Source organism: Erithacus rubecula (genome assembly GCF_903797595.1).
Source record: "Erithacus rubecula genome assembly, chromosome: 8".
In the NCBI taxonomy this organism is placed as follows: domain Eukaryota; kingdom Metazoa; phylum Chordata; class Aves; order Passeriformes; family Muscicapidae; genus Erithacus; species Erithacus rubecula.
The window spans coordinates 16,704,892-16,724,883 of NC_136659.1; the positions used below are offsets into that span (position 1 = coordinate 16,704,892).

The window sequence follows — 19,992 nt, forward strand, 5'->3', positions numbered from 1 at the left end:
CGGGGCGGGGCCGGCGGAAGGCCCGCCCGCCGACCCGGAAGGGAGGCCGAGGCGCCGGGAGCCGCTCCGTGCCCGAGCCTGGGCCCGTCCCTGTCCGTGACGGGACCCCGCGCCGCCGCCGCCGCCATGGGGAAGTCGTTCGCCAACTTCATGTGCAAGAAGGATTTTCACCCCGCCTCCAAGTCCAACATCAAAAAGGTGAGAGGGGCCTGGGGGTGCCGGGGGACGCGGGTTGGGTTCCGGCACCGCAGCGGCCCGAGCAGTGCTCCGCTGGGGCTAAGAGAATGGAGGGAAAATAGTTAAGAAATACATGAAACCTTGGGTTTCCTTCTTCCCGGATGTGTATGACTGTCGCGTTTTCCTGGCTCAGGCTTCTCAACACCTGATTCTCAGGGCAAATAGGCACTGAACACCGCCGGGACTTGGCCGAGCAAGGGTCACTGCAGGGAATACAGTGACACACACAGAATATTTGCTGAGCTGCTTTTCATTTTGAGCTAACAAATTTTTTCTTGCCTTTTCAGTGTGTAAATATTGTCGAAACTTGAAATTTCTCAAAATGACTGCTGCAGGAAGTTCATTTGTTAAAATACTGGATGAAAATTGTGTTTTTTATGCAATTAGAATGGTGACCATCCCTCATTAAGCATTTTCAACTGAGCTAGTTATTTATACATTAATATGTTCTGCAATAGTTTCTGTATTTAAGTAGAAGCTTCATTATTTTACCTAGGTATGGATGGCAGAACAGAAAATCTCATATGATAAGAAGAAACAAGAAGAATTAATGCAACAGTATCTGAAAGAACAGGAATCCTATGATAATAGGTGAGAGTTGCACACTTAAGGTTGCACACTGCTTCCTCCTGTCATATTGCTGTCAGTAATTTGAAGCACTGTCACCCATGGACTGCAGTAGTAGGAGCGGGCAGTGATTCATTAAGTGATGTCTGATTAAGCAGAAGAAGTCACAAGAACTTCTTTAAAGTGGTTTGTGCCTGTCTTTTAATTAATTTCAAAATATGCTACGTTTCACAGAACAGTCGGTAGCCTTGTATAATAATATATTATTATAATATAATAATACTGTGTAGTAATACATTTGTATCACACAGAAATCTGTTTTTCATCACTCTGGACATACTGTTTTTCAGTTGAAATGTGTGATTTTTGGTACAGAGTGGGTCATGCAAAAGCATTGACTGGTGTCTCAGGATTTTGGATACTCAGATTTTGTTACACACCTTAACTAATAAAAAAATGATAGTTATCACAACAATTTCACGTTGAGTTGTTTTTCTTTTTGTGGGTGTTCCCAACGTGGCTGTTTTGTGTGTAACACCCCAAACTGCCCTTTTTATTTAGATTGCTTATGGGTGACGAGCGTGTGAAGAATGGTCTTAATTTCATGTACGAGGCCCCACCTGGAGCAAAGAAAGGTATTGCAATTTCTTAATTGTGGGTAGATAGTACTGGATAGCTAAAAACCTTCTGAAGAAATAAGGCCAATGTATTTTATTTTTAAATAACATGGTCATAGTGAGGTAGTGATAGGAGATTTGATAGTTTTAAATTCTTTCTGTGGGAATATGCAGATATAGATATGGATATACATATACATATATTTTTGTAGTAATTTTAATCCCACAAAACTGATTTCTTTCAAAGAAAATGGTTGGGGTTTTTCTAAGCAAAACTTCAATGTGAAGGGGAAAACCAGATAAAATATCTTTCCAGGAAATGACATAAGTTCTGTCCTCAGCCAAAGGGTGTTTCTTTAGCCAATTGAAAAGCCATTGGATGAGGAGGACCAGACTTTACCAAGGCAACGACTCAGACAACACAAACCTGTATTTTGGCCTGCTCTCTTCTACAGAAATAGCAGGTTGCTCTTGTTTAAAAGTTAGGCCCATAATTCAATTTGATGCATGTCAAACATAGGAAATACCAGAGCAAGAAATTATCAGACATTATAAAAATAATAAATGCTGAAATTCAGTAGCCAGAAGTGCTGCCTGACCTGTGTATGGTGAGTCTGTGACTGTTTAGAAGGGTCATAAATGGAAGTTTCTAAATACCTGATGGACAGTCTTATCATTTAATTACTTAATCACATAAATAACTTAGTTTTAGCAGTTCTGAATATAAGTGAAGAACTAAGAAAATATATTCCCTCTAAGAAAAAACATGTTCCCCTTTAAAATGCATCTTCCCCATTTGCATGAAAACACTTGGAAATGCTTGGATGGATTCATTCATGTGGACCAAGTTTTGCAATTTAACTTAAGAGATTATTATTAGAGCTTCTAAAACTTAGAGGAAATGCAATTTCAAAGTAGCAATTATTGCTAAACTTCTTTGTTTTAATATCTTTTAGTACTGTTGCTACTCTTGCAAAAAATGTTTCAAGTTTTTGCTCATGTAACAAATCAACATAGTTTCAAAAGGTGATTCTGGATTTATAGCTATATACTAGAGGTTTATTATTTGTAAGTGCACTCTATTTAAAGAAAGCTCTTTCTGAGTATTTCCACTATTGATTGGTGTAAACCATGAAATATTTTGTCTTTAGCTTGGGGGGGAGTACCATCTGCATTTTACATATATAATTAATGCTCCATTTCTTTTTTTTGCATGCTTTCTGAAAATTCAAAGAGGAAACAAAAGAGGTATTTAATTATGTTATTTCTTTACATTTTCTTTTTGCTTACTTATGTATTCTGAAAAACTTCAAACTTACCATGTTTTCTGTTTTATAGCAAGAAGGAGAGACTGAATACAAATTTGAATGGCAAAAAGTTGCTCCTCGAGAAAAGTAAGATACCTGGCTTTCTTCATAAGCTTTTCTTTTTGTCCCTTTTTTCCTCCTTTTCCCCTTTTATATTTTTGGGCAGGTCCCTTGTGTCATCTTGTCACATCCTGTCCTGACATTTTATTAGTAAGACCTGTTAACCTGGAACTCTTTCCTTGCTCAGCTTTATTTTTGTTTTGATTTTTACATCCATATTTAAAAACGCTTTTGAAACAGTGTTTGCAGGAATTATATCTCTGAAATGTGTGCACACTTATCAACAAAGGTAGCTTTGTATATGATGTCTTTTAAAAAGTAGCAGTGAATTGAGTATTTCTTTTCTTTTGTGTTTGTGTCACAGATATGCTAAGGATGACATGAATATCAGGGATCAGCCATTTGGTATCCAGGCAAGTTACAGAAATTTCACTCTGTGGTTATCTGGGGTGTATTTCAAACGTTGTCCAGCTGCAGAACATTCACATGGACTCTTAATTTTACCATCTCTTTCAGTGGGTTTAAAAGCTTCTCTCATGCCTAATGCTGCAGCCATTTCTGTAAAATGTTCAGCCTAAGCTGTGCCTAAGCTGTGCCTAAGCTGTGCCTAAGCTGTGTCACTTGCTCTGTTGCCTTTAGGTGCGGAATGTGAGGTGTATTAAATGCCACAAGTGGGGTCACATAAACACTGATAGAGAATGTCCCTTGTTTGGCCTTTCTGGAATCAATGCAAGCTCAGTCTCCAGTGATGGTTCAGGTAAGCAGTGAATGGTTTTTGAAGGTTCTGGTTAGATGTATGGGTGGAGCTCATCATGTTTAATTTTAGAAAGTTTATCATATTTCAGAGAGTTGATGAAATCTGGAAAACAGTTCATTCCAAATGTAGGATCCACAATTTTGAGGTAATTATTTCAAATTGCAGGGACCTAATTTTCTAATTAGTAACTCATTTAAAATATATTTCCATACTGCTTTGGTCCTATCTGTGCCTAAAACTGAGAGGCTGTAAAGAGACTTCAGATCAGAATGAGAAAATTTGTGTCACCAAGGAAATAAGTGGTTTGTCAAAGACTGTACCAGTTCAAATTTAATCAAACTGCTTGGATAAAATGGAATATATCATTATATCTTTGTTAATAATTTGGTAAAAAGGAGAGGTTTCTGGGCTTTTTTAAAATATGTAATTGTGTAAGTGGACAAACAATTGAAACCTAGATTTTCAAATGTCTGGTTTCCTTTCATCTGACTTCTTTTTGCTTCTTGAACTACAATTTTTTCTTCTATTAGCTCTCCTATTACTCGAAGTCACACAGCACTTAGTACTATATTATGTTTAAAGAAGTGGGTATAAACATTCAAATTGAGGTGTTTTTTTTTTCTACAGTACTTTTTTTCTGTGAGTTAACCCAAGTTGTAATGCTTTTAAGTTTCTTAAAATTGGGTCTTGTTAAAGAAACATCAGGCAGCGTGGATGAATCTTCAGCCTTGCTGTACTGTGCTTAAAAGTCCTGTGTTGTGTCTTGGATTTTGCAGGGATACCATTACACTTGCACACTTGATGATTTCTGATTTTCTCCCGTCTTCTTCAGATTATCTATTTTATGTAACAGCTAGTTTTGCTATGTATTTAGCCTACCAACAATCTTGTTTTCAGAATTAGGTCACATAGGTGACAGTTTCTTTGGGATGAAGCCTGAAAGAGTTGTGTTAAAGGAAATGGTGGCTCTCATTCTCCTGTCTTTTTAGGCATTGTCTGATGATTGTACTATTGTATTACTCATTGACTTGCTCAACCTATGTGTTCAGTTGGTTATAAAATTAATCACTTTCTTGCATAATTCTTATCTTAGGAAAAAATTGTGCTTAGTGCATTTGTTGGTGGCAGAATTATATTGTGAAGCTCTTGCCTATCAGAGATACTTTTGTGCTGCAGAACTCACTGTCCACATCTCAGTTCAAATGATGTAGGTAAATTTTAGGGGTGTTTAATTGAGAAAGCATAAGATATTTGTACATGCTTGCACAAACCTGAATATGCATTCCTTATTATTCATTACAGTGCAATGCAGACACTCTGAAGTGTCAGTAGAAGAATAACTGCTTGTTTCAAACCTTACTGAACTATCTATATAGGTGTAGGCAACATTTGACTGCTGTGGGTGTTTCCCACTTGAAGAGATGTCCCCCAGATGGCTTTTCACACCATCTTTCTAAGCCTGAAGTGAGCACTTAGCATATATGATGAATTTTGCATGAAGGAAAATGATGTAAAAGTACTCAGATGTTCTCAGACTGTGCCAGTGCCCTCTCATTTTCAACTCTGAAACTTAGAAGACAGTGTGCTATGCTGAGCTTAGACTCTTGTAGGCTGAGAAAGGATTTTTAGGGAGTAGGGGTGGGTGACAGATCAGGATTTGTATATATAATTTGTAAGACACTGTTCTTGAATTTGAATAGTCAGCTGTAATGATACTGCTACTTTCTCTTTCTTCCAGGAAAACTATGTAAAAACACTGTAGGTAAAGCTTAAAGTTCTTGATTCAATAGCAAATACAAGGATTGGAGAAAGTGGTAATATTAATTACAACATCATATGAAAGGTTGTCTGCTTTTTCTAGCCTCAGGAATACAAACCTTTCATCAACTTTTCTAAAACTTAATCTGATTTAATAACAAGTTAAGTTACATTCCTCTGATGACTTCTGGAAATGTGTGTAAATGAAGCACTACAGTTAAGTGACAACACAGACTCATAATTCATCCACATGGTATGTTAAAGCACATGCCACATATTTTAAATAAAGTATATGGGGTTTTTTTGTGTTGGCTGGGATGGGAGCAATTGCATTGCTGAGAGTTCAGCCCAGTTGTTATCGTGCTGCAGATCCACAGTTAGCTCTGCTGCATCTGTTTCCACCTCCAAGAACCTTCTTCTGTTACTCTGCAATTCATCTCTTCAAGCTCTGTTTCTTCCTGCTTCTCTTTATCAGTAATTGCATGCACTCCTAAGCTGCTTTCTAGACTAAATTCCTTATTATTTTGTATTGCTTTATAGTACTGCAAAAATGTCCATTGCCACACTGTTCTTTAAACTGGCTTTAGAACTCTAGAAAATACTACTTTGGCAGGGACGGAGACTTTTTATGAGATCATCTCTTTATGAAACTGTTCTGTGTTTTTGTGAACTGATTATTAGGCTTAAAAAAGTCCCTTGCACTTGAAACAGGTTGAATTGTACACAAATTGCTTCCCAAGCACCCCCTCTTCCACATGTCACAAGTGTCTCCTCGTGCTTAGAAAGCTGGTAAAAAACATGTAAATAGTCCACAGTTTTAATTTACTGTGGTTATTAGTGCCAGGGGAAAAAAGTACAAAGCTACTTAGCTTCTAAGGCCAGGTAAAGTTTCTTCAATTTTTCTGAAGGTGTTTGTTTGTTTTTGAAATGTAGGGTTTAAAACATATATCTCTGAACAGGGCAATGAATAGGGATTTCAAGGATAGGCCATGATTACTGGTGGTATACAGGAGGCCTGGAATGTGTTCTAAATTTATTTGACTGGGCTTTTTAATAACTTAGTGTATAAAAATATGTTTGCAATGAACTCTCAAAGAGTTGAAAAAGTGTGGCTAAATTATTAGAGCATATTGTACATTCAAAGGTTAGGAAGTATGGCCATATTTTAAAAAGTTGAAACCTTCTTTCTAGTTGATGTTTCAGGAAATTTAAATATAAATATTGTCTCATAAATGAAAGGGTACAGCTGAGAAATAGAGATATAATGAGGAAGAAAGGTGAAACAAGAGTAAAATTTTAGTACAGTAGTCAATGTACAGAGATTCCAATTAGTTTATGAAATTAATTGTATTAGAAGGACCAAATATAAGTACTAAATAACTAAACTTTTTTTTCAAAGAGCAAATCTTTAGAATGTTTTTATATTCTTTGGTAAGAGCTCTATTGCTTTGAAGTTACTTATTTGGTAGTGCTTTATTTCTTCTGATTTATAATCTTTCCATCCTAATAGAAGTCGATCTTACATCCTTTTCATGCAAATTAATGGAATCATTTTTTTAGGCAATGTGTGGTAGTTATCCTAGCTAAATTTAGGTTAGAATTCTTCAAATATTGCAAGTACTCTCCCTTGCTAGAGCACATTGTGCATCAGCACAGTGTTGAAGGCTCTGGTCTGTGTGCTGATTTAGTTGACTTACCTAAAGTTCCTGCTCTGTTTCTCCATAAGGAAAAAGAGGAATTATTAACTGAGATTTTTTTCCCCCCACATCATGTCCAATATATGCTTTTTCTTTCCCATACATTTTATAAGCTGTGATTCTGTCATTCCAGTAGAAGAATAGCTGTCTTTTAATGTGATGTGAAGACTACATTGTAATGTTCCTCTTGACACATAAAACTGGTTGTCAATTGCCATGTTGAATTTGGTGTTGAATATCTTGTGTGTAGAGACAATCACAGCCTTCAGTTTCCTCCAGTGAAACTGCTGCAGGGCAAAGGGTGTCTGTGGCACAGAACTGTCTTCTGCTGTCTTTCAAGATCTAACATACATTGCAGTGCTCCAGCAAACAAAAATAGTTACAATCAATACCTTAACTTGGGCATGGTGGCTTGGTTATTTTGCTTCTGGGACCATTTTACTAATCTAGCTGCAATTCATACAAAAAAAATAATAATCTTACCATTAAAAAAGCACCTATTGAATAATATCTCACCAGTGAACAGAGATTATTTTTGCAATAAGGCAATTTCAGTGGATGTGGTTATCATGGGATAATCACACCCCTGGGGTACAGCCTTGTCTGTAATCTCCCAGGAGTGTAATTATTGCATGATAACTGCACCCCCTGGTGTTGCATTATTTCTATTATGAAATTCTTAGTTTTAGATATAAAGTAACTTACTTTGATCACTAGAAACTGCAAAGCAGTGTTAGAATGTTCCAGCTGTGAGGCTTACGGAGACCAACTTAGAAGATTTACTTCTTCTTTACAAAGGTAAATTAGGCAATCAAAATACTTCTTTGGGCTAAACTGATTTACAGAGTGTTTAACTGATAAAATCCTAACTTTCAAAGTTCACACAAGATGAAAATATCATTTGTGCTTCTGACTTTTTGTGCCACTCTGTGTATATGCGTGTAGAAAATACAGAATGCACACCAGCAAAAAACCCAGCTCACTAGCATCCTAATGTTTGCCTGTTTTACAATCCTTTTTATCATTAACCAGCAGCATCTCTTGGGCTTTGTGAGTTTTTTTTGTGAATCCTGAAAAGCCATTGACTTGATTGGAACAGAGATCATTAGATGTTCTGTGCCAACTGTTTTGAAACAATATTGTTATTTCACTTCAAAATTGCCTGCGGCATCCTTGGTCAGGTAAAATTAGGACAAGCTGGATATTTTTTTTCTTTTCCTTCTTTCTGACAAACAATCTATCCTATTCAATAATGGTTTGGGCAGATGAGTGGAGGGGTTACTAAAAAGTTATGAAAGGAAGAAGTACTGTGGACAATTCAGGCAAATAAAGGTAAAAGTCTAATGGAGCAATGTGTATGTGTATCTAGTGTTTTGTGGTCTACCAAGATCAAGCCACTCTAAGTATGGCTGTGCAGGTGCAGCCTTCTAAAGCTCATTGCCCAGTTCTGGGGTTTGCACCCTCTCTTTTCATCTCCTGAGTGCCCCTAAACTAACTGTGGGTGTTGTTTCCATCTGTCTGTGACTTAGTGTGTTCCACTGATCTTAAGCTTTTAGGTGAAATACCTTCCCAGTGTAATCATTGAAATTACCTGTCACATGGAGACAGCAAAAAAGGAAATCTATGTTTATGTTACATTATGTCTGTATCTCACTGCAGTTTCCCAGTGACAAATACACTACCTTTTTTCCCAACAGAGAAAAGTCTGCATTGTATTGGGAATGAAGGAATTAAACAAAAAAGTTCTCCTGAATTTGTAATAACCAAGAGAAGGTATTTGAATATGTTAACTGTGAATATTTGTATAAATGGTCATCTGTAGAAATGTACAGTGCGTGAAACCTTCCTTTATGATCTGCAGCTGAGACCTTTGATTGTGAACAGTAGGAACCTTAACTAAATCTTCACATAGTTTAAGAACTGTCACATTTTAGAATAATCCTCCATTTATGTTTCAGAAGCCTTGGTATTTGTTGTGAATATATAAAATACAGATTCTATTAGAAATTTTGTGCTTAGCATTTAAGCAATAAATACGGATTCCAGGAGCAGTTTGAAAATGTTAAATAGCTTTTACTACTCCAAAAAAGTAAAAAGGAAACTCAGGTTTCTCTGAAATACCATATCACAAAAGCATGGCAAATTACACCGAAATTCTTTGCTGAAGTGTTAAATACAGTTAAACTGCAGGGCCTCTGAAGAAGAGCTAATTAAAAGCCAGAGGTTTTAGTCATTGATTTCTCTCAATGCCAACTGCAGCAGTTGCTTTGAAGTGTAAATATGGTCTGAATGCACTCATCTCTGAAATAGATGAAAAAGTTATCTGTAAAAGATGATTGATTCTGAATTATTGGAGGCAGCATAAATTTACTGTGTGTCATGATCACATAATTTTGATAATAGTTCTTTGTCCTTTAGATAAAATAAGTGCCTACTCTCATCTCTGTCACAACCTCAGTAAAAGTTCACAGACTATGGAGTGTGATTAAGCTCGGACTGTAATTTCTTTCCATTCTTGCTCAATTTCCTTTTAAGACATATTAACAAAAGCCATAGAAAACTCAGTGGACAGGACGAGAAAACATATGGATGTATTGACACAACTGTCTATTCTAATTTTATAGTTAATTTCTCTTTTTATGCAAGACCTGAAAAATGTTGAATCATATGTTTTGTCCTTGGTACCACCCAGAAAAGGCAGCATTCTGCATTCAGAGTATAGTTATCCTTCACATGGTTGTGTGCTAGACTGAAACCCACCAGCAGAATGTTTTGTAAAACCTAGTTAATTCACAAGAGGTACTTTTGTCCTCTGTAGGTATTTATTGACTTTTCACAGCAAAGCATGGCCTTAGTACCAGTGTTGTGTAGAAAACCAAATGAATTTCAGTTTGGAGGAGTTATGACCTCATGTGATCCAAGCTGCCTATAAGAAAGGACTATAACATGCTTTAGGCCTACTTTGTTAACAAAAAAAATTATGTAGCAATAAAAGAGAAGCCTTGAGAGTATCTTGTCCTTGATTCATAAATTAAGTTTTAAGCATGGTAGCGTGGAGTTTACTGACTGTGACATATACTGGCAAATTGATAGCAGATACACAAGTTTGCTATGTTTACATTTTCATGTAAATGACCTCTCTTACCAGGTCAGGAGAAGTGGGATGGTGTGATGATTGTGATGTTGTTAGATTAAAATGATCACATTTGTAAACTACAAGCTATCCCATGCCAGAACACATTTTCAGGAAGGGAGAAAAGCCTGTTTTAAAAGCCATATTCTAAATACTTTATTTTGATGATATGCAAAATGAGCAGTATTTAAAATAATGGTAAATAGTTGCAATTAAAATGACACCATGAAGAATCTACTTTTCCCGGTATTTTCTACATTTTTCCAGTAACTTTTATATAGTGTGCTCTGTTTAATTTCATAACAATACATAAAATACAAAACGAAACATACACACAATCTTAAATATCATATAGTTCTATAACTGTAACTGTAAGTACAACTGGTTACTGTCATTTCCCCTGCTAAAGGTGGCAGTAATGTGTACAGTGTTATTGTTTCTTATGTCTTTGCTTTCCATTTATATTCCACAATAAAAATCCATTTAAAACTTGATTGATTGTAAAGAATAATTCAGTTTGTTTATCTGCACTGGTGACAGTAGTGAAAGCTTCTATCAGTAAATTGTGCAAATACTGTCAAGACTGTGCATCATGGATAGGTGGAAGTAAAACTGCAATCTTTGGTTATACTGGCAAGCATAACATGTCTGTCCTCACTGCCACTGAAACTATTGCAGAAAAAGTGGCTTTTAATCACAGTTGTTATAATAAGTTGTTTTAGCATACTATTCCCTCACATTGAATAATTATAAAAATGTGCTTTAAATAATTAGAAAACTGTGCTTTACATGTTGTAATGGAGGCCTGATAGATGGTGTTACAGCTGTTACTGCTCTTCTAAGGGTGCCCATGCCTCCTAGAGAAAGCATTCTGAAAACAGCAGTGTCACATGCACCCTGCATTTGTAGCATCAAGAGAAGTACAGACAGAATAGAAAATTAATTGCAGCTATAGGTTTCTCTGGTTTCTGGGACAGGCATGGGGTAGTAATAAGGGGTGGGAGAGCTTGCTGTAAGGCAGGCACTTAAGTAATTGAAATCCAGAACTGTATTCCCCTCCTGATGGCTTAATAGAAGCAGAACAGATTCCGTTAAATTTATCTCAGTTGTGTGATGAGAAATTGGAGTGCTCTTTGTTCTAAAAAAGCAAATTTACAATGTGTTCTACAAATCCTAATATGATGTTCTTCTGCAATCCAGTGTAATTGATGCTCATATATGTCTGGAAAAAAAAAAAAAACTACTTGCATCTCTTCTGTTTATTTAATTGTACAATTATTATAAAGATGTTCCAAGAGCTGTCAAGCTAAAGTTGTACTTGGGTAATGCTTTGTGAAGATTCAAATTCTTCTTTTCACACTTCATTGCATGTTTTGAGTTTCTAGATTTTGTGCCCCGAGTCTTTGAGTCAACTGAGCTATCTAAATTGTATCCTTTAGTAGTGTTTTAAACAGAAGATACCAGAGAGAATTAGTGCAGAAAGAACTTCTGTGGGAAGTAAGAAGCAGGAAGAAACTGTAACCTCTTTGCATGATAACACTGTTTCTTGAGAATTACCATATCCAAAAAAAAAACCCTTTAAAAATCCATTGGTGAGTCTTTAACTATAGAGACTGTTTTGTGCAAGCCCTTAGCATAATTTTAAGTACCTATAACTATAGAAAATATAAGAATTTGTCAGTTGTCTTAATGCATAGAAATAAATGTCATATTTACAGCCAGTTAATTACACTATATGACAAAAAGTTTTTCCAAGACTATGAATTAGTTCTAAAGCATATAAATGGTTTTGTTTTAGCCAAATGGTATCTGGGAAAATTTTAAAGATTTTTTTTCTTATTTTATTTTTTTCCTATCAAAATGCAAATCTCAGAAAATGACCATGACAGGCATATTAAAAATAGCAAGGTACTGTATTTGACTTGTTTCATGAAGAATAAGAAACAGATGATGAAACATTGTAACTTTGAACTTAATTTTAGTTTGCTGATGAAAGAATGCTGAGAGACTAGTTGTCAGAAATTGTAGCAATCAGCTATTTTTATAGTATTCCTGTATCTAAAGTTCTGCCAGCTCATGGTATGATATCTCTAGATGTTTTCATCTGCATGAGGTCACAGAGGTAGCTTTTTCACAGGCTGTCTGACAAGTCTAAGGAATGCCTATATGAGGAGATTTATTTTCCTAGCACATAAGGGATTTTTGTGCCTGATGTAGGAGTGACTCTTTGCAAGTTGATGGGTACTGTTCAAAATAATAAGCTATCATCATAGCCAAAGATTTTAGCCAACTGAGAGCCTCCCAGCTCAGCATTACCATCTGGTTTACAGTTAATGACTCAGCTGGAGCATAGGGCTGCCAGGTATCCCTAGTACTGCTTTCTCTGGCACTCTTGGAGGCTGAAGACACAAGTGTGGTCATAAGCTAAAGGCAGGCTGAAAAGATTTACCACTTTGGGCTACCAGGCAACCTGGAGGCATCAAGGTTTAAGCTTTAACTGTTTAATAGGGAAGCCAAGGACACTTTTGAGAAGTTGCCTTTTCAAATCTCTGTTAAGTGAGGTTCAGTTTTTAGGGTTTCTTTTACAGGTTTTGTCTCTTTTATTTACATTAGCCAGGAGAAATCCCCTATTAAATTTTATAGTGTAGAAATGAGAATATGATTGTTTACTCACAGATTTAGGTATCTTTTAGGACTCTGTGAAAAAGCATCTCAAAAGGAAATATGTTACATGCCTCAATGCTGTCATGTAAAATAGCTGTGCCCAGGTATCCTGAGAGACTTCAACCTGCCACTGATATTTCAAAGAAAATCAGATCTGCTTATCAACATCATTAAAATAATAATCAAAAGCAGTCTGTTGAGGTATGGATGGGAGAAGTCACCAAGCATTTGATTCCTTTGATTCCAAGCAAAGGAGTTTAATTATGGGAATAAATATTTTCTTGTTTCTTATTCTATTGCAGAAAGTAGATAGTAAAGAGGTTTGCAGTTAAGCTGTGCAGCCATTGTCAAATATGATGTCTTAATTGAACTTATCAGCCTGGACTTGTAACCAGGTAGAAAACAGTCTCTTTAGACTTCCCAGATAAGAGATTGTTTTCTCCCTACTGTGTCCCTACAGGTGTCTTGCTGTCATTGGGCAGCAGAACTTCTGAGAAGTTCAGTGGCATCATTGTTGAAAAAAAAAAACAAACTGTTAGCAGCTTCATCTGTTTCATCCTCTCAAAAATGTTAATGTTTTTCAAACTGTAAAGATGCCATACTGCAAGGAAGTGTCTTCTATAATGAACCACTCTGAACTGCTGCCCATGTCATGCCTGGCAGGGGTCTGCACAGAAGGGTTGTGAAATAGGATTGTGTTTTGACTCTACTTCTGTTTATGGGGTTGGTTTATTTTCTGAATCTTGTTTCCTAGTGTTTTCTAAAACCTTTAGTTATAGTAAAAATAACATACTTAATAAAGCTTCTTTCATCTCCTCACAAGCTAGGCTGAACCTAAATTACTGTTTCCCTCACCTTTCCTCATGAAAAGGTATCTCATTTGAAATTTCTTTTGCCCAGCAAAATAAGGAACTTGTGAAAAGAAAGTCATTAATGCAAGGGCTCCTTAAACCATTTCCAAAGTTTTGTTGTATTTCTTCCTGCTTTGCATGTAGCCCTGTTTGTTTCTACAAGGTAATATATTTTACAGGAAAACTGAGAAAAAAGTTACTTTTTTTGAGAAAGTGCTATATTACTTTATATATATTTTCTAGAGCAAAAATCTCACTTTATTTTTCCATACTTGTCTGTGTTAAGAATATATAAGTTTTGTCAGTCTTTCTAAATAAGAAAGTCTTAAACCACAGAGCAGTATCAGTGGTTTTTCAGGATCAGTGATCACTTTTCATAAGGCTAATTAATCTTATCATTTACAGTAGTTTACTGAAGTAATAGTAGATGTGTGCTCCATGCCCTGTTTTACATTCTCTTTAATTTAGATTTACCTTGCACAGTTCACTGATGGTAGAGTTAGGGAAAGAACTGGGAAGGAAATCTACTGAAAGTGACCTCACAAGACAGTGAATATTTAGGGTGAAGAAAAAGTAGCTAATCAGACAGGTACAGGACATTGTGATGATAACTGGGATTCAATTAAAGCATAAGAGAGTTACAAGGTTTGTAAATTAAGTCTGAATGATACATAATACATCCTGTATTTTACTCCTTGTTAGATTCTTGCAAAGAAAGAAATCATGTGCCTAATGCCACCACTTACTCTAATGAAAAATATAGCATGTTTTTTAACCTAATAAAACCAGAAGTCTCTGAGAAGATAACAGTCCAGAAGCTACATATATTTGACAATCCCTAGAATAAGCAAGGACATAGATATTTTTCATGTGTTTTATATTCCATATGTGTTTTTCTAATGTTACTTTTTACACTGAAGTTCAAAGATTTGGGTCTTTATGAAAAATGAGTTATTAGTGACATATTAGAGGTGCGTTTTCTCATTGTTTTAAAGGAAAGGAGGCATCTGAGTCTTATTTAATGTTGTATTTAGATCTCCTGTGCCTTTTTACTATAATAAAAATATATTACTAGACTTATCTAATATATTGTTTTCAACATGACAAAGTTACATAAGAGAATCCCCTTGTACTTAAAGAAAAATGCAATTATTTTCCATTCTGAATCTTCAGACTGCTGTTTTAGAAAATCATATCTGATTATTTGCTCAGCAGAAGATTATTGAGTTGATTTAGGTGTGATTTTACTTAACAAAGCTTCAACTGAATTCCTACTGTGGAGTCCAAAAAAGGTAGAGAGATATAAATGATACATTCAAACTGTGATTTTTGTGAACAGGGCCATCAATGCACCCCTCGGAGCTAATAGCGGAGATGAGAAACAGTGGGTTTGCACTGAAACAAAATGTACTGGGGAGAAACTTGACCGCAAATGATCCATCACAGGTAATATCTCTTTACCAGTAAGCTGAAAATGTCTGCAAATCTAAATGTGATTGCTTGTGAATTGTTACTTAATGTTTTCAAATATGCATATCCATAGGAAAGCTGAATAGCCATACCAGTAGAAAAATGTCAAAAAACTTCGTTTTCCAGCTTTTTTTTCGTACAGAATGGTGAATCATAAATTACTTCTTTTAAAACCACATATAATAAATTAAATTCCTCTTCTGGGTGACTAGAAATTGAATTTTTCATAAAGGGGTGGTTAACTTCTCCTGCATATTTGTGATGCAGTGCTAACCCTTTGGATGAAGTTGGAGGCAGTATGCACAAATAATTACTGCCAGGAATGTTATATCTGAAGAGGTTTTTTTTACTTGATTCACTATTGTTCCAGTTATTATTTCTGGGAGTGAGAATGGTTCAATTGCCTTCTCGAAGTATATTACTAATTGAGGTGCTTTAATAAAAGTGTAAAATAAAAGATTAATATACACTCCTTGAAGTAACCTTTGTTCATATGGCAGGATAGTCAAACCACTAGTAAAGAAGGGATGACTACAAGCTGGTATTGAAATCTTCAGTAAATCTAGAGTTCATTGTGTCTCCACAGATGGATGTGACTTTGCCTTTAAAAGAGCAATGTACCCCAAAAATGTAGCATATGTGCACTGTTAAATGAATCATGTTGATATCAGTATGTTTGCTTTATGTTAGGTGTGCTGGGGTTTCTTTGTAAGAGCTTTTTAATCTTTATTTCTTCTTTCGTCTTCTGAGTGTGGCTAAAATTAAAAACATCACTGGAGAACTGTGCTGTACCAGATGCACATAATTTGAGGAATTCAGGGTCTTCAAAGTAGTTTTGCTTTGCTGATTGCGTTACTGTACGTAGATTATATGATTACAGTATTTTGCATTGCTAGAAGACTTTGTGCACATTTAAAGACTAATAACACAACAGTGAAGTAGATGTGTTACCCATTTTCCTAATGACTAAACCGAGACAGAAAAGTAATTTGCTTAAATTACTCTGAGTTTGAGCAGGACTAGCGTCTTACCTATTCATCCAGGCGTGATAACAATGGAGTGACTTATCCTGGGGAATCGTGGGCTTCAAAATTGCCTCATTTGTATTAACTATTTCAGAAATGTTTCTTTCCCTAGCAGTGATTTTTTCATATGTTAGTAATAACTCCTGTTGTGTAACCCCCACATTATAACACCTACTCAGCTCTGAGAAAGAATGTCGGGGTTTTTCACTGGGTAGTGGGTTTTCTGTTCTAACCAGTGTCTTAGGCTGTCTTAGTAATACAAATATATTTGTGTCTGTGCAAAAATAAGGTGTATAGAGGCACCACTTTTAAAACAGAAAATCTGAATCAAGATATTATTTTTATCTATAAGAACCTAATGTCTTACTGCAATTTTCTAGGAGTTTGTTACAAGTGAAGGAGATGATGATCCAGAAGTTGAATTTTTAAAATCACTGTCAACCAAACAAAAACAGAAACTTCTAAGGTATGTCTGGTACCTAGTGGAGGGAATATGTATCACCAGTAGTTCTGATTACAGCCATGATTGCCACTGTAACTCTTTGGTGCCATTTAGCACCATCAGTACAGAAGAAAATCAGCTTAATTTAACATACATTTGATCACAAATGGCATTATGTAGCATGATTTTTAAAGTACTTGTTTTATTTTAATCTGGTTTTGAATCCTTTGACTAGGGCTCATTTCCAGTTTAAATATACTGAAATATACTGATACTGTAATACTAATTGGCTCACTAGAAATGCTCTGCTGCTATTTTAAAATATTATTCTGCACTCCATTGTTTACAGTATCCACTTCTGTGATGAAAAATTCGATGTTCTTATTCACTGGTTTACAACTTGACAAAGTTTATCTTCTCCCTGTGGCTGAACTGAACCTAACCCTGTACCCCAAAGTTGGCCCAGCTGCACCCCGTGCTTGTGTCAGGGTTTGCAGCTCACTGCTCTCTGTGGGTCTGAGTTAATGAGGTTCCCATCCTCTGCTTTTATCCAACTGATGTTGAGTGCCAGGTGTCTTACAATTTTTTCTCTCTTAATTTGCAATGTTATCCTGAAATAACCTCAAACTGTTTAAAATCAAAAATAGTAACTACTGGCTGGTAGATCCCATAGAGGCATGCTGATAAAACAAGCTTTTAGGATAGAAGATGTCACATATGTGGGGAGTGGGAGGAGGAGAGGAAGGTAAATGGCTAAACAGGTACCTGGGTAGGTGGAATTATTTATTACATATGTGAATAACATGTGTATTCACACATGTAATAAATAATTCTCTGAAAATAGTTTATATGTTTTATGTTCCTTTTAAGTAAGGAATGTGTATGTAGTTAGAGTAGTTTAAATTGTTATTTTTGTTTGAACTTCTGCTGGCCCAACACACTGAAATTTTTATAATCCTTTATATTTTAGGAGTTGAAGTTTAGTAAATATTTGGGCCCTTTAGGCTTTATTAGTCTGAAGGGATTTTTTAATACACTGGAAGCAGTTTCACTATTCACTCACTGATTTTTTAAGCATAAATACAGAAAGCAAAATAAAAACTACCTTAAAGTAGTTGAATAGCAGTGAATGCATGTGCATGGTGAATATTATATATTTACAGATAGGAAATGCAAAGTTTTAGTTGTGAAAAAAGATGTTACTGGAAATACCTGTTTTATTTGCCTAAAGAACTCAAAGATGTATATTTTAGTTTCAATTTTCATCATTAATAAAAAGTGAATACTAATTCATTTTTTTTCATTTTCAAAATACCTTTTGAAAATGCACAAACAAAAGCAGCAATGGTTTTCTAAAATCTCCAGAGCAGCCTGACAAGGGGGAAAAAAGCATTACTGAATGTATTTATTCCTAGTTACAAGGCCCAAATTGACATCTCTTATCTTTTTGAAAATTAAAGAATTAAAAAATCATATTGCTCCTCTTTTGAGAGAGCAGCTGTGGATTACATACTACAGGTAATGCCATCTTATAAGTTTTAAAATGAACCTTTGCTGAAAAAGGAATATAACTCAATTTTTTAAATGAAAATAAATGTATTTACTGTGTAGGTCATGAGAGGTAGTGGATTTTAAAAGACAATGACTTTGTAATCTATTATATCTTAACATTCTGATTGTTATTTTGAAAATAAAAGGAAGCTGGATCGTCTAGAGAAGAAAAAGAAAAAGAAAGATAGAAAGAAGAAAAAGCAGCAAAAGAAAAAAAGCAAAAGTAAACACAAGAAACATAAGATGAGATCCTCTTCCTCATCCTCCAGTGAGACTTCAGTAAGCAGCAGTGATAGCGAGACTGACAGCAGAGATAAAGCAGCACAAAAGAAGATGGATTCTAAGAAAAGAAAAAAAGACAGGTTTTCAGAGGCTAGCAGCAGCGATTCAGAAGGAAAGGCAAAAACGAGGAAGGAAAAACTTTATGAAGATCTCTCCAGTAGTCACGGTAACAAGGACAAAGATAGGGAGAAGTACAAGCTTTTAAAGCGAGACAGTTCTGCAGAGAACAACAAATGGAACTCCTGTGAGGGGGAAAGAAAGTCCACAAGCAGATACCATGGCACCAACACGAGAGACACTGAACGAAAGGAGAAGGATAGTAGAAGCCAAAACATGAATGAAGGGAGCAGGAGAAGCCCGTGCTCAAATCACAGCAGTTCCAGGCAAAGGCACATAAGAAGAAGTCCAAGTCAAAGCCCTGGTGAAGAGCGGCACAGGAAAAACGAAACCAGAAGCCCCAGCACAGATGTACATAGAAAGAAGGAAAGATGTAGGGAAGGCTATGGGGAAAAGTGCAGTAAAGTGGAACACAGAGAAAGGAGCAGACGCAGTAGAAGCAGAAGCAGAGAGAGGAAAAAAAATAGGTAATATAGGGGACAGGTGCAAACAAGAATTTCTCTGGGTTTTGATGAATACCTTTTAACAAGGGCTCAATTACATACTGCTCATTTTCCAACCTCTTTAACTAGAATTCCCTACATGAAGCCAACAGCATCAATTCTATTGTGTTGGAATATTTGTAAATTGGGTATAAACATTAAGGTATTTTTTTACTGTCTAAATATGCTTATTGGCAAATACCTCTTGTATACATGCAGTAATTCACAGATCTGATTTTAGGATTTTAAAATATTTAAAAGAAGTATGTGATACTCTTGGTTTCATCCATGATTTTCTGCGAGGGGGAGCAGAGAAAGCATTTGAGATAGTTCTGGATAAGATCGTGGCTTTAGATATCAAAGCATTGTCTTGTAGGTTTTGTTTTTTTCATACTGAAACATTTTTCCTAAAGTTCCCTGTAAGAGATCAATTTCATGAGTTAAAACAACAGAGAGACATAGTTCACATAAGTGTATAGCCAACATTTTTTGCCCTCCTGCAGTGTACAGCTTGGTCAGGGCTATCTAAACATCTTGAACCCCTGTTGGTATATGTCAGTACAATGTCAAGTTATTGTTCAATAATCTCTCAAGACATGAAAGGAATATTTACTGCCTCAACTGTTTCAGATATTTCATTGTTTGTGGTAGTAAGTTAGTGTAAATAGTCATCCTTTTGTTTTCATTGAACGTTTTTGTGTTGTTAGTGATTGTCAGTCATTTTTTCATACATTGGTGTGAAGGTGAACTTCCATAATAAAACACCTTATTCTTTAAAACCAGTAATAATTGCCGTCTTCTTCAGACTTCTGAGTCAGTACAAATGCACAAGGCAACACTTCAAGGTTTTTATTGGTAAGGAAAGGCTTCTCTGCTCTTTCAGGATGGCAGATGGAAGCACTTTCATCAGTGGACACGTGAAACAGAGTCACTGTGCTCAGTATTCCAGCAACTTTCTTACCTTCCTCACTCACA

At 35.8% G+C, this 19,992-nt stretch overlaps 2 protein-coding genes across 3 annotated transcripts in view; one reads left to right on the forward strand and one right to left on the reverse strand.

Moving 5' to 3' along the window:
* Nucleotides 1-19,992, reverse strand: part of SCRN3 (secernin 3) — a 29,469-nt gene that overhangs the window by 7,292 nt on the left and 2,185 nt on the right. The gene's annotated exons all lie outside the window — the stretch shown is intronic.
* Nucleotides 10-19,796, forward strand: CIRSR (corepressor of RBPJ and splicing regulator). Of its 2 annotated transcripts, XM_079310376.1 has the most exons (10): nt 10-198; nt 734-828; nt 1,366-1,439; nt 2,656-2,669; nt 2,760-2,815; nt 3,153-3,201; nt 3,428-3,545; nt 14,988-15,094; nt 16,524-16,609; nt 18,283-19,796. In XM_079310376.1, the coding sequence occupies exons 1-10, from the start codon at nt 127-129 to the stop codon at nt 19,004-19,006; spliced, it is 1,395 nt and encodes a 464-aa protein (XP_079166502.1). In that variant the 5' UTR covers nt 10-126; the 3' UTR covers nt 19,007-19,796. The 2 variants fall into 2 exon arrangements, with proteins under 2 accessions (XP_079166502.1, XP_079166503.1); XM_079310377.1 differs by lacking the exon at nt 2,656-2,669 and having other exon boundaries at nt 39-198.